The sequence below is a fragment of the Manis pentadactyla genome, chromosome 1, assembly GCF_030020395.1.
Source record: "Manis pentadactyla isolate mManPen7 chromosome 1, mManPen7.hap1, whole genome shotgun sequence".
In the NCBI taxonomy this organism is placed as follows: Eukaryota; Metazoa; Chordata; class Mammalia; order Pholidota; family Manidae; genus Manis; species Manis pentadactyla.
In genome coordinates, this window is record NC_080019.1 from 27,010,771 (window position 1) to 27,026,714 (window position 15,944).

The following is a 15,944-nucleotide window of genomic DNA, read 5'->3' on the forward strand; positions in this document are numbered from 1 at the left end:
AGATAACAAAGGATGCTTCTCAATTGTCAAGAGAAATGGTTTGCAGCCAATATTTCTTCTTTCATTTTCTGGGCCACAGGGCAGAGAGATTAGTTAATTTTCACATTGCACTATCATCTTTAGTCTTCTGTATCTTGATTATTTCTTCTCTTTATTTATTCCATTTTTATCCTGTCATCCTACTTTCCATTTCAACTACAGGCACTCTTTACATTGTGTTTATATGCAAAAATGTATTATATGTATATTTACTTTAAAAATATATTTTCTTTTAAGACGTGTGAGCTGTGCCATGTGCATGCATTTTCAACTTACATAAACTATTGTATTATAGCCTTATTGTTAGTGGGGCTTTTTTAAACCTTTTTTCTACCTAGAGCTTCATTTTTTATATTTATCGATATTTGGGAGGCACGTTTAATCCATAGTGTCTTCCATAGCACCGACATCGGCTTCTCCACTGGTGGACGCACAGACGATGAACATCTTAGCATATCACATCTCTATGGGAGAATTTCTCTGGAGTGTTTACCCACGATTGGGGTTTCCCTGTTATAAGTGGTACATACTGTTCATTTGACTTAGTGCTGTCCAATTGCCCTGACCTCCGTCTACAGCACTAGCACTTGCTTGTAAGTAAACTTGAAAACGTTTTTAATATTTTCAGGAGTTATTCTCATGTGGCTAATGGAGATGAGACCCAGAAATCCTAGCCAGAAAATGAATTTGGGGTTAGAATTCTATGACTCTGTGATTATTATTCAATGTGTTTGACAAGTCTTCTGAATAATTCACCACTGACTGAATGAATATTCTGAGATCCTGAAAGTACATTGGTTGCCTGAGGGGTAGGGACAGCACTACAATTCTTGAGATTCCTCTCAAGGTTAAATAAGTACCTAGAGGTACTTGGAAGAAAATGATAAAGTGCTCCCAAAATGCTACAATTTAACTTTAATTTCAGATAGGTTTAAGTATCCAGCTGCCTAGGAAACATAGATTCCTGCTCCTCCAAAAGTCAATTATACAACAGAACTCTCCAGACAAAAGCAAATAAAACTATGTTGAATTGTATTTAAAATGAAAATTCCCAGAAATTTTGGTAAGCATAAAGTATACATGTTATTTCCTGAATAAAGAAGTATCTTGTCTCCTTATATACAGTTTATTAAGTCTAATTTATGTATTTAGTCATAAATAATTTATTTTTCCATTACACAAACACTCATTCATTCATTTAAAAAAATTTATGAAATGCCTACTTCATAGTCTCTACTGTTCCAAGTGCTGGGAATTCAATGATGAAAAACAATAAAACAGTTGTTATTTCTTTTTTATATATAAACTAGTATATACATGCATAAATACAGAGACGAAGATTTATATAAAGATATAGATATCTACAATGACTTTTATTGAATCCCCAAAACTATAGCATAAAGTTATATAACAATGAATTAGTAATGAATAAATGTGAAGAAAAAAGAAAAAGCTTTGTCTCAAGTGGACATGTGAACATCAGCATTCTTCCATGCTACTTTTATTCCCCAGATGGTTCTGATGTGGGAGAGTTCCCTGCGTCATTTCAGGTATCTTCAGCAAGAAAAAAATGCATATCCAGTAGAAGTTGGTGAATATGTATTCAATAATTTCTATAATTGTGATCACACTGGCCCCACAAAATAGGCCCAGTTGACCACCGACATCTCCTGTAATAAAGCCAATAAAGAAATGGACATATAAATTAAATTAAATGTGACTAGAATTGAAACTATTTGAAGCTAATAAGTTACCCATAATTGATATTATGCAAAGATGAGTTAATTATATTTCTTTAAGTTTGGTATAAATAAAGTATAGCAATAAAAAAGCTTAAAATAATATTCATATAAATCATCTCATAAAGGAGAGGGAAAAAAAGCAAACAAAATCTGCTTCCAAAAGTATGACTCGAAGACTTTGGAGGATACTGAATCTAGGCAAATGCACAAAACAACCTAGGCAATTACAAGGTCATGTCTGTGTGTTGAATAAAGAACAGAAATGAAACGTCCAGATGACATTATTGGATGATGATGTCCTCCAGAAACAAATTTCCAAGGAATTTGTGACTTCAAGTGTGTAAACTATTTCTTTTTAAGCATTTGTAACATTTTATTAAAGTAAAGTGTATTAACACAGCAATGCTTTCTTTATAAGAAAATTTTTAAAAGCAGTGTTTTTCTTTATTGTTTGTGCTTTTTTTGTGGTATATGTACACAGCATAGATTTACCATTTTAACTGTTTTTAAGCATGGTTTGTGACATTAGCACATCCACATTGTTGTGCCACCACCACCACCATCCATCGGCAGAAGGTTTTCATCTTCCCAAACTGAAACTCTCCCATTAAAAAATAAGTTCCACTCTCTTCTCCCCCCTAGACCCTTGCAACCACCATCCTTTCTATCTCTATGATTTGACTACTCTAGCACTACCTTTGAATAGATTGCATTATTAAACCTTTTCTCACTGTTCCAGGCCAGTCTGAGGCTCATGCTATTTGTGAAGTGTGGTAATGAAGTACCGGCTTTCCTAAGCTTTTGAGGTATTTGTATATTTTCTCCCTATTCAGAGGTTCAGTGTCAGCCAGTGTCTGACTGCTGTCATTGTGCCTAACTTTGATACCCTCTTCTGTCTCCACATGACTTCCTCTGACATGCAGTGAGATCTAGGAAATCAGTAATTAAGTTTGCTAAGGATTGAACGATGCAGGATCACGAGCAGCAGACTGTGGTCGTAACTTAAAGGCTGAGTGTTGCTTGCTCATGCTCTTTCAAACCTGCTCTGGGTGGAGGTCTGACATGCCTGACATTCTACCCAGATGCGGGATTGCAGGAACACTTTACAGTAGTCACTTGCTGAGAGGGGATTCCCGAGGAAAAGTAAGATGCTGAGTGTGAGCACAAGATGTTGAACACCAGCTTTTCTTTGTGAAAGCCCATGTGAGGTTTGCTGGAGGTGTATCTACGGAGTAGAAGAGTGTCAGATTTAAATGGCAGGCAGATGACAAGCATTTTGAATCTTTCCCTCCATTGATAAGTTAAACCTTAAATCTGAAAGGAGGAAAAAAAGTGACAGAAAATAGAAAAATGAGGAACTACTAAATAACACTTACCAAGTAATTCAGACACACTCACTGCTTTTTGCTGCTGGGTTATCTTATAGTTTAAGTCACTATAATTTATTTCAATGTTCACAAGATTCTCCCTGCAGATTAAAAATAGAGTTAATCTAGCTCAAGATTGTCATCAAACTTTTAATTCCTATTTGCTGAGTAATACACATTTTTGATTTAGATATTACTTAATGTTCAAACTGACACACCATTGTATTCAGTACTAATTACAATAGCCAATAGCTGTGTGTGGAAGGTACTCTTGTTATGTTGGTATTTAGGGAAAAGACTTTTTCTCCAGTACCAATAATTTTTCTATGCCTCATTCTTGAGAAACTGAAAAAAGACATTAAATGTAAATCTACTGAGTAGATTAGAATATTTACAAGCACTTAAGTGTATGTCTAACTGTAATTCAAATCTTGGTTCTGTCCTTTATTATTTATGTGATTCTGAAGAAAATACATGGTTTTCCAAGTCTTAGTTTCCTCATATTTCAGAATTTTAGAATTGTGGCAAAGAGAACTTAAATAATGTATGTAAAGAATTGACACAGAATATGGCATATATTGAGTGTTCAATAAATGGTAGTTATTTACATCATTAGTATATTAAGCAGAGACTCTCTTTTTCTCATGTGTCTTCTAGAAGACTTCGTGTGTGACTAGAGTGGCTAAGCACTATTTTGAAATGGTAACACTTTACGGAGTCTTGGATACTCTCACATTCTCTATCTTCGGCCCAGACTTCTACCTTGAGCTTCAGTAATATATACAATGGCCTCATGGTATTTCTACTTGGATGTTCAATAAGTACTTCAAGTTGAACATGTTCCACATGAAACCTTTGATATTTCTCCATTTATAAAGTAATAACAATGGACAGTCAATTCTTCAGCAAACATTTGTTTCACCTTTAGAATATATCCAGAATCCAGCCACCTCTTATCCTATACCACCTTTGCCAAGCCTTCCTCTATCTCTCACCTGAATATTTCCAACAGCTTTTTGACTGTTCTCTCTACTTCCCACTTTAATGTACTCCACCTCAGCAGACACACACCACCTGTTCTTCACACAATAACTGAAATAACGCCTCTGCAATTTGCAAATCATATCACTCTGCTGCTCAAAACCCACAGAAACTTCCATTACACTCTAAGTAAAACTCCACGGCCTTGTAAGATGTCTGTTTTATCACTACCTCTTCTCTTTAAGTTTTCTCAGCTCATGCCCTGCCATTCTTGGCCATTACTTTCTCTGTGTCTTGCACACTGACCTCCATTCTATTCCATCCGTATGTGAGGCATGCTGCCAGCTCAGGACCTTCCTCTGCTTTGGTTTTCCCTCCAGAAGGAACCCTTTTCTCTTGTGTAATGTCGAGGTTAGGTCTTACATATCCTGTAGGTCAGCAGTTTTCAATGTGTGGTCAGAGACCCTTAGGGGTCCCCAGTGTGTTTCTGGAGCTTTGTGAGGTTGGAATTATTTTCATATTATATTAACACATTATTTGACATTGTCACTCTGATTGCTATTTCAAGAAAGCTGCGGTAGCCACTTGTACAGAACATCATTTTTACTCGAAAAAATGACTGACAAAATATGATTATTCGAACCATGATATTTGGCACTCATTTGCACAAAAATGAACAAAATAAGCCTGTTCCTTCAAGGAAAATAACTGATAAGATTCATGGTCGATAATAAATGTCAAGCTTAGCTTTTATACTAACAGAATTTTGGAAAATTTGTGTCTCTTATGATAGCCTTGACAGAATCCCCAATTTTCAAAGACTTAAGATATAAAGACATTTTTAAAGACATAAGATAAGTAATGAAATTAAAATGAAATGTGTATTATGTAATAAAATGGATCAATATTTAGAAGATCTGCATAACTCAGAGAATTTTCCTAATGATCAACAAATGATGTTCAAAAGCATTCAAGGGCAAAAGATCCATTCAAAGCATAAGGGCAAAGTGGGTATTAATATAATAGAGTATGAAAAGTTCATTGATATGTTTTGAAATTTCACTGCTGACAGCTTTTGAATGCTACCATTTCCTCCTCTGGTCCCCTAAGAGGTGATCTGATAAGAGGGTCCCTGCACTTCCTCCTTTGGCACCTGGGAAAGTTCAAACCACATAAACTGGCCACATTTCAGGCCTCTCATCCAAGTCTCATCATTTCATACACACTGAAAAGCAAGGTCAGCTGTCTTTCCTTGTTCTCTCCAGCCAAGAGAGGATTTGCTAGGGAGCTTGCCCTTCTCTTCCCAGAAAGTCTCATTACATATGCAACACAGGTTTCATATTCTCTTGATGCATGTGTGGCATCATAAGTCTCATCAAAACATCCAAATGAAATCTTGACTGGGGAGTTTATCCCACTCCCTGTGGGACAATGAAAAGATACATACACATTGTCATGAATATTTGTGGAATTACATTTGTTTGAATTTTGATGTGTTATCAAAGAAAAATATCAGTTATCTGTAAAACCTATTAGAATATGCCTCCCTTTTCCAATTACGTATCTATTTGGTACAAGATTCTCCTCACATTCTTCAACCAAAACAACATAAACCAACAGATTAAATGCAAAAATGAGAATTCAGCTGTCATCTATTAAGCCACTGAAGAAATTTACAACATTCTAAAACAAGCCACTGAAGAAATTGACAACATTCTAAAACAACACTCCTTTTCCTAAATTTTTTATTTTGAGAAACTTATTTGTAAAAACTTTCGGTTCATGTTACAATATGGTACACTTCTTATTGTTGTGGTAAATGAATTAGTAAGTAAAATTTTCACAGTTGTAGTTGCTAATATGGAAAATATTGATACTTAACAACACACAAAGGAAAACTTATTGGACTCCTTAGTAATTTTTACAGGTGCAAAGAGACCCAGAGACCAAAAGTTTTAGAACAACTGCTTTAGATCTTTGTTCACCTGTTACCTTTCCAGGAAGATCTTACTGATGACAGTCCTCAACCTTGAGAATAACCCCCTCAACTCTGGTTTTCCTCAGCCCTTTTTCTGCTTCCTTTACCACCACAGCCTTTAGCACCATCTGACATGACAATCTATGTTTATTGTCCACTTTCACTGCATTGGACACAAGCACAGCAAGGCCAAGCTTTTGTCTTTTTCCCACTGTGGTCTTCCTAGTGCCCAGAACATCCCTGAATCCTTATGCATAATAGATGCTCATTATATATTTGTAAAATGGACAAATAAGTGAACAAATTAAAGATGAAATCAGTGAATGAATGGAAAAAATATTAACATGTCTGTCTTATACATTGAGATGGAAACCAACCACCTGATGATTTTCAGATGGCAACAATAATTATCATTAATATCATATAGATCCTATTAGCAATGTTTCCTGGAATTACATGATGTTCTGTAATATATCTAAGTAACATGGCTGTAAATCACTCTTTATTGTTTACAGTTTTAGAAATCAATATTCCCAAATATGCTTAATTCAAAAACATCATTAATATGTTTACTTAATTTCCTGGGTAGCAGGAAAATGTACAATATTTAAGTAGATTGTCAGGGTATATTGTAATATTTGCAAATAATAAAACAGTTGACAAAGTGAAGGAAATCATAAAGTTGTCTTGGGAGTCAAGAAATTTTAGTAATACTGAAATCTTTTTGTCCCCGACTGTGCTCCTAACTTGCATGTACATTGATAATAATGTTTAACTTCCAGTTAAAATCCATTACAAGCCGCAAACTCATAGTCATTTCCGAGCATTATCCACCTGTGTTTTTGCAAGAACATGAAGTCACTCCCAACGAAAATATTGTGATATACTTCTCTTAGGCACTCGGCTTGCATAGTAATTTGGCTTTTACTGAATCTATGCCTTATGGTAACAGTAAAATTACTCAGGATTTAAGTTAAAGAATATTTATTTATATAAGGTGAGGTACAATTATAAAATAAAGTCTGGATCTTAATAAGGGTAAGGAGATAAAAACTGAGTGTTTCTTGCATTCACAAAATACTAAAGAAATGCTCCCAGGTGCTTAAGTACTGTATGCTGTATTAAGGGAAATTAATTGGTTTTACATAAAGCAATCAGCTTTGTAAAATTTAGAAAACTTCACACCTTTTACTAATTAAATTGACTTAAATTCAGGCACAATTTACCCTTAGCTGCATTTCCCCACTGCCTGCTTGGGGTAAGATAAGCTTAAAGGCATTCAGCAGCTGCCACCTGAGGCCCTGGCTTGGTCATAGCCTGGGGCTGGTTTATGCCCCTGGAAGAACACATACCAACTTCATGATTAAAGTAGGGGTCGCTTTGTTTTAAAAATCTTTTTGCTGCTGAGGTTTTCACATCTGTTTTCCTGTAAACTGCATTTTGTGTTTTCTGCTGTTCTTTGATTTCTGGTATCCATGCGCCAACGAGGTTCTTAATTCTATGTGTGACTTCTAACCCCTGGTGCTATCTAGGAACTGGGCAGCCCTGAGAGCAGCTACACTTGTTCAGCTCCTTGCCTTAGTCCTCCCGGAACAACCTCTATTCTTTATAACCGTGTAAGGTCCCCATATGTCAATTACATGAACATTAATTGGACAGCTATTTATAATAACCTAAGTTTAGATAACAAAATGTTTCCTAGGATCGTCTTGTTTATACATGGGTTTCTTTTCTGATTCTCCAATATGTCTCCAAAATCATGGCAACATCCTCTCCATGAAACTCGGGAAATCTTTACCAGCTAAAAGTCACACAAAGTGTTTCACTCATCTTTAGGAATAAGTATGAATATTCATTCATATTTAAGTATAGCAGGCATAAATCAGTCAGTTTCCCATATTAAACTAGAATACAAAGAGTTATCTGTACTGAAAACAGGAGTGTTAGCAAGATAAAATTCCAAATTTTCTAGCTTTCTGTCTTTTTATCTGCTGAATGTTTGAAATCATACCCTATATTTCCTGTCTTGATGAAAATAACTTTTCTTCCTGATTTGTTAAGGATCACTTCACTGTATAGGCATTTATTTACATAGGGAGAAAATTGTTTTAGTTCATGAAAATAAATATCAGGCTAAAACTGGAATCAAAACTAGAATCAAAATATAAATATGAGTAAAAAAAAAAAGTGAGGTACTTGGCTGTGCAAACATAAATCATATTTTAATCAGTTAATTTATTTTTATTATAATAGATGTAAGCACAAACACCAATGAACCACACTGCTGTTTCAGGTCCTCAAGTTGAAAATATAAATGAAAACTCAAGAAATGTTAAGGTTGCTCCCTGATTTTAAAATACAGAGTTCTTTATGTAGTTTGATTTGTAACTTCTAAAAGGCAGCATGGTATAGCAGAAAGGGATTTAATCTAATTCTTAATGAAAATTGGAATTATGTGTCTCTGTGGAAAATATATGGAGACCAGAGTCAAAGGTCCTGGGCATAAATTCTTTCTGTGCCACCTACTGTCTTCTAATAGATACTTGAAATACAGTTTGCTTCACTTTCCTCATCTGTAAAATGAGAAGAATAATTTCTGATCCATCTACCTTATACATTTATTCAAAGACTCAGACTGTGTAATATACAAGTAAGGAATTTTCATATTTTAAAGTGTTAACTGATATTAATTAGCATTATTATTTTCCCCAAGTGGGCCAGTAAAGGTAATATCATAAACATATTATTCAAGCAGGCTTCACTTTACTTTTCACACAATTAAATTAAGGGATTGGAAGACATGATCTTAGAATCTACCTTTAAAATTCTAGGCTTTCGTTGTTAGCTAAGTGACCTAAGCCATTGCCTGCTTTGATGGATCAGAATTTCATTTCCTGAGGTTTTGAAAGTTTTGAGTGAAGAACATATTTATGTTAATTACAAATAATTTACTAGACTAAAAAGATTACCTGATATATTCTTGGCTTTGATTTAACTTCTTGGAAAGATATTTCAAAGCTTTTTGACTTGGAAAAGTGGAGTAAGAAATAGTAGCAGGGTATTCTGTTTCTTCACAAGCAACAGGACAGCTAGAATTATGTGTTCCCATTGTACAAAATCCCTTAACTTCAATGTGGTCTGAAATGAAAATCAGGACAGGACATTCAGAGAAGAGGACTATTTCATAACGGGGAGGACAGAGCTTCTTAAAATTTCATCATTTCACTTTCAATACCAAAAAAAATTGGCTGAGAAGATCTATCATGACTTAACAAATGCTGTTTATGTTTTTTATATTACAGAATAAATACAGCAAAAGAGATGGAATATAAAGCATGGGAACTATTATCCTTGAATTCATTGAGTCACTGGATTCAGATCTTTGTTAGAAATAAATTCTTTTCAGAAAGTCTCGGGGTTTATTTCCATAAAATATCAGACATTTGGAGAGGAGAAAGATGCGATGCAAAGTTTTTTGTGTGACCTTGTGTCACTTTGAGAGAAATTTTCAAATGCAAAAAAATCCTGAAAGCCAATGACTCAAATTTAAACTCAACTTATCCTTGGGCTTGTCTCAACTTAATTACTCTATGAAATAGTCTGGTAGGTATTTAGAGAATCTTCTTTCTGTGGACCTAGTGACTTCTATATCAGCCACGAAGATTCCCCATCCTCTGGCCTTTCGTGTTCCCTGCAGAACAGCCAGACTGTCCGTGCAAATATGTTGGGAAAAAGCCTCTACAGGAGATAGTGTTTGTCTTTAGCTTTTCTCTAGACCACCTCCCAGTGCCCAGGTTCTCTCCTGCCTCATGGTAGATATTCTAGTCCCTGTTTTTCCTGTGGCTTTGTTCCTTATACTCTTCATTCTTGTGAATCCTTTGTTCACTAAAATCCCCTGATTAATGACCACCTTTGGGCTTGTATTCCATACTCCAACATTGCTATTCCTTCCGGGCATAACTTTTGTATGCGTCCTCTAGTTCCTTAAGATTACTGGTAATAACCACCACTCTGTCCCTACACTCACACCAACACACATGCTCACATACACACTCTCTCTCACACACTCCTCCCCCACCATACACACACTCTTCTGACCCCATTATTCTACAACACTCTCGGAAGAACTGCATTCATGATTTGTTTTCCCAAACTTCCCCTCCTCTCCCTGTCTGGGATAGGAGGTGAAAGGAAATTTGGCAACCTAACTTGAGCTCCATTGGTCACTAATGTACTTCTGCATATGCAGTCTGTAAGTTGGCAGAAAGATGTCAAAGTGGGAATACTAATTTTAAAATGTTAGTAGCTTTGACATTTAGACCCCTTCTCCCCATTCCCATCATGTGAAAGATTTTACAACCATTTAAAGAACCTGTTCAATCTATTCCTGTGGTCCTTGGGATGCTTCCACTGGGTTAGAAAAGTAAGCTTCAGAGAAGGGTCTATAATATGATTTCATTTTAATAGAACAATCAATACATAGAGTCATAAATATGAAATTATATATGTGGAGAGCATACTGGAAACTATATATATGGGGTAACATATTAGAGTGTCAACACTGTTTGCAGTTAAGATAAGGATATGTAAGCAAAAAAATTGCTGCTTAATAAGAAATTGTCTCCAGTAAATACAGAATGTATGTTTGTGATTCTATTTATGTAAATGAATAATTTATGCAATTTTATATGCATTTATATATAATGTATGCATAATAAAGTAATAAAATGAGGGAATGAAAGGTTATTTAAACAGTGTCTGTAATTTTCAGAGTGAGGCAACTTCTACTGATTTTTACATGATTCTTTTTTATTCTGTAATGTTTGGCTAGACACAACAAGCATGCTTTATACATGTAATTTGAAAAAACAGCAAAGCTAATTTGATTATAAAAAGCATAAAATACAGAAATAAGAATCAGAACTCTCTTGCTGTTACTTTGTCACTGCATAGCTTTAATTTGGACGTATCTTGAAATCAGATGGTGCTTTTGATTAGTTTTACTGTTTATGTCTATGTAAGCTACCATTCTTAAGAACATTAAAAAGCTCCCCCTAATAGCCTCTACACTGTTTCATTTTTTGGATTATCCATAGTGTGACTTAATTCTTTTATTGCTCTGAGAAAGTTTCATACAAATCTTGAAAATAAAAAAATCAGTTAAGCTACTTACCAAGTATAGGGGAGACGCAGTTGTAAAACTTTTGTAGGTCACACTCTATCCCATTTCCTTAAAAACAGTAAGGCTTAATATACTTCACATTTATGAGATAGAGATGTAATGACAAAAATACCTTTCTTACATTCATCCACCCATCCACCCATCCACCCATTCATCTATCCATCCATCTGCACATTTATTCTTTTGCAAAAAAAGTATGAAAACATATGATTACCCATTGAAAATATACTTTAGGAGGAAGGATAATATTTTTGTTAATTTCCGTATTTCTTCCCATCTGTTTATATCATTGTAAAATTTTTTTAAGTGGGAATACTAATTTTAAAATGTTGGTAGCTTTGACATTTATAATTGCTTTGATATTTATCATCTCATTTGTTCTTGTCCTAATCCTGTGATGTGGGAATCATCATATTACAAATGAGTAAACCAAGGTTGAGCAAGTGGCTTACTCAAGCAGTTAGGGGGCCTTTACTCATTCTGTTCACTTTCTGTCCTGCTCCCTTTATCCGTTGGTTTAAATATTACATGTGTATACACACATACACAGCTGGTGCTGACTTTCCAGGGGTAGAATAGGGCAGGTAAGTGCCCATAATTGTTAAACACCTGCTGCGTACCCTGAGACAAATTATAAAATCAATATGTATCAGAGGTGAGTTTAATTCCAGGCTGATTCTGAAGCCTTAGTCATTGAACCTTAAGGTAAAAAAGAAAAAAATCCATCTCCAGCATTAAGTTAGAAAAATCTTCTTTTTTTCCAAACGGTGCCCTACTTCTTACAGAGATATTTATCCCATTACAAAGAACAATGAAATTTTGGAAATAACTGATATCTGAAAAGCTGATCTGGGGGATTACCTCTACAAATTGTTGGTGGTGGTACTTTAACTTTTGCATTTAATGTTTGTAAATCTCAATTTCTTCATCTGTAATTAGAAGATCAGACCAAATAAGATATTATTCTGAAAGCACTTTGTACATCCTAAAGTTTGTGCAAATGGCATGCTTTGTGTTTTATATCTCATCTTACCTAGCTTCTGATCCATATTAGTTATTCAGTCTGTCTTTTGTGAAGAAGTAATGCATTTTAAAATTATAAACATTATTTTCCACCTATCAATGCAGCCTTTTTTCCAGTAAATTTGGAAAGATAATTAGGAATGATAAATCAGAGCCAGCACTAGCAGTTTTATAGAATGGCAGTGTTGGAGGGGCCAGAGACCGATAAGAGTTTAGAAAGAAGGAAGTGATGAGTTCTGAAGTTCCTAAGAACCAGTGTGCCAAGTAGAGACTATTGTTAGAAGGACAGAGGTGGCATCAGTATATTTATGTGTGAGAGGTAGTGTCGTGTGTATGGGTGTGTGTGTGTGTGTGTGAGAGAGAGAGATGGAACAATGGCAAGCTTAAGAGCCAACCTGCTTTGCCTTTAATTCATTCTACAGTTCTTCATAAATATTCTGGAGAATGATGAAAGAAATCTGAATAGAAATATCCAGTGCTTATGTATATAGAATGTATTCTGTGCCATGCAATTTTAAAATCACTCACATACTCATTTCATCCTTATAACAGCTCCATCAGGCAGGACACTATTATTCTTCCCATTTTACAGGAGTTCAGAGAGGTTAAGTCCAAGGTCATGTAGATGAGAAACTGCAGAGCTGAGATGAGCAGCCTGGGTGAGAGTCCAACTCATACGCACCCTGCTCTACGGCCTCATTCAATGTGTGCCTCAAACAACTGTCGCTCTGGAAATGTTTCACATTATATGCACAAGGAACCTGGAATTACTTTTCTAGCCACAAATACTTTCCCAATAACGCAATGTTGAGGGTCAGTAAGTTTGTTATAGATGATCTCATTTTTCTTTCAAACTGAAAAACTGTGGTTTTAGACAGATGAGAGCACCCAATGTCACAGTTTGAAAATAAGAATTGGGGAATGGCCCTAATAATGCAGTTTTTTTCCCTTCACAAATCTCTTCAATGATTCAATCATTTAAAATCTGTCAGCTGAGGTTGGACTGTCATGTGGATGACTTTCCAGAACAGCGCAAGAAAGGAAACAATTTTATGACATGTTGACTTTCAATGTTCCAAATTAAATACAAGTAAATAAAGGGGAAGTTGTCATTATCTATTTACCAGGAAGCAGAAAGGGTAAACATCCACAGTGCTTTTGTATGTACTGAGCTTTGCATTCCTTCAAGCAGCCGGAAGTGCTGTAGGTACTAAAACTCTGAAGCTTGATCTTAGGGTTGCATTCTCCCCACGGGTGTTCTTGATGAACTGTCTTAAGATAAAATAAACACCTGGTTTAAGAGATTTATCTGAATCAATCCACCCATTTCTACCCCAAGAAGTAAGGCTGATACACTTTTTTCTTTTCTCTCAGAGCACTTTGATTCTTTTTCTCTTTTTTTTAGTTGATAACATTCACCTATTTTCCCTACTTTTATTAATCTGAAAATCTCTGAAGGTAAAATATAATAGTGATCCTTTAACATATATTCTAAATGCTTTGTACTTCTGGTGAGTCAATAAAATCAGGTTGATTGCTCTAAAAATTAAGTCATATAAGGAAAAACGGTGTCATTTATGGAAATGATGTTAGCATAGTAATGAGCCCATCCACAAAACAGCAACCAAGTCACACAAAAAATCCTCTATTGAGCACATATTATGTGTCAAACAACCTGGTAAGCGCTTTCTTTTTGTTATTTCACTTAAACTTTATAATAACTGTGAAAAGTAAATATTACCCCTCTCTCCCCAGTGTGTGAAGAGGAGGTAGAAATTCAGGAAGTTAATTAAGGAAATTTCAGAAGAAGCAGCTGGCAAATGGAAACCTGCCAGACATGCCAGACTCTAAGATTCCTTCTCTTCCCACTTATTTTTCTTCTTTCCAGAACATTCCATTGAGAAAACACACAGTTCAGAAACTTAGGTGTCTCCTCAGACAACCCTTTCCCTCTCTCATGAAATTTAAAGTTTCTTTGGATTCATGAGGCTTCCCAGCTTTCAACTGTATTTTATATGTGAATTCACTGTTTTTACTAAATATGTGTTTTCTAGTAATGGAAAAGAATCTGAATTGAAACTATGGCATTTCCAGGGAAATTCCATTTTGTTCTAAAGGCATGGGAAATAAGGGTTTGTAGTGAGTAGTTTCCTTTATGTATATATGCACTCCCCAGCACACCTAATTCCCTCAGACACTACAGTTCATGAACATTTACCTTCACCTGGCGGATCGCTAACCGTGCGTGCATTCCCGCCGGGGCTGACAAGCCCAAACCATCAAACTGCGGCACCTTATGTGGTGAGTGGATAACAAAGATGATCCCAGCATCCACAAAGCCGAGGGTTGGGTCATCAGTGAATTCCTCCTGAAATAAAAATCCATTGTTCCCAAATTACAAATTGGTATAAATTCTACAGAATTGTAACATTTAATTTTATCGTCTCATGACAGCATTTGATTTTCTTAAAGTCAAGTCTTTCATATCAGTATGAATTCCAGTTTTATATTAACAACTGCAAAAGTTAAATACCTAAGACGTTTTTTAGGACTGAATCACATCTCAAGGCCTCAGCTGTTTTTCACAGATCAGTCATCACGTCAGACGAACACCACAGAACAAACCCATCAGGCGTGCTAGTCAGTCTGACGGCCTCTGGGGCTCTCTTCACCCAGTTGCCTTTTACTTTCTTCCTCTTTGGCTGTTTTGTTTGCTTCATTTGTTTTAGGAAATCATTGTTTAGAAAAGGTCCTTTTCTTTTCGCAGTTAAAATCTCTGGCTTTATTTAAAATTCAAATTCATTTTCCCATGAGAGAGAAGACGTAGTATTTCTTGAACACCAGTGGTCTTCTACACATCTTATGTCAGATGAAGAATTCTAAGGCCAAACTTCAGATAACTTTGTTACACAGATTTTCCTCAATTTATGATGGGATTATGTTCCAATAACCCATCGCGAGTTGAAAATACCATATGTTGAAATTGCCTGTAACACATACACCTAACCTACCAAACATCACAGCTTAGCCTAGCCTACCTTAAATGTGCTCAGAACACTTACATGAGCCTACAGTTGAGCAAAATCATCTAACACAAAACCAGTTTTATCATAAAGTGTTGAATATCTCATACAATTTATTGAATACTGTACTGAAAGTTAAAAACTGGATGGTGGTATGGGTGTGGGGGGTGGTAGGTTTATCAGTTGTTTACCCTGGTGACTGCAGGCTGAACGAGAGCTCTGGCTCACTGTCACTGCCCAGCATTGTGAGAGAGGATCGTACTACACATTGCTAGCCTGGGAAGATATCAAAATTTGAAACCGACTACAATTTCTACTGAATGGGATCACTTTTGTACCATCATAATGTCAAAAAATTGTAAATTAAACCATTGTAAGTTGAGACCTGTCTGTAGTTATAATTTCAGACTTTAAGGAGTAGGGATGCATTTGGAATATAATGATTTTTCCTGTGAATGGGTCAAATGCATATCTAATTGCATTTAATAAACATGCTTAACATTCCTTTATAACTCTATTTAGAGGACTGTATTTATACTGAGTCTGCTGTGACTCTCTAAGAAAACCTTTACCTGGCTAGTCTGGAGAAATATTTATGTGTTCTTTTAC

General features: G+C 35.5%; 1 protein-coding gene across 1 annotated transcript in view; it reads right to left on the reverse strand.

Moving 5' to 3' along the window:
• Positions 1-1,430: 1,430 nt before the first annotated feature.
• Positions 1,431-15,944, reverse strand: part of ASIC5 (acid sensing ion channel subunit family member 5) — a 43,055-nt gene continuing 28,541 nt past the window's right edge. The window contains exons 5-10 of the mRNA XM_036887879.2: positions 14,531-14,680; positions 13,437-13,584; positions 11,281-11,337; positions 9,077-9,245; positions 3,158-3,249; positions 1,431-1,709 (exon numbers count right to left, since the gene is read on the reverse strand). Coding sequence (XP_036743774.2) covers positions 1,519-1,709; positions 3,158-3,249; positions 9,077-9,245; positions 11,281-11,337; positions 13,437-13,584; positions 14,531-14,680 — 807 coding nt within the window. The 3' untranslated portion in view covers positions 1,431-1,518. The remainder of the gene's footprint in view (positions 1,710-3,157; positions 3,250-9,076; positions 9,246-11,280; positions 11,338-13,436; positions 13,585-14,530; positions 14,681-15,944) is intronic.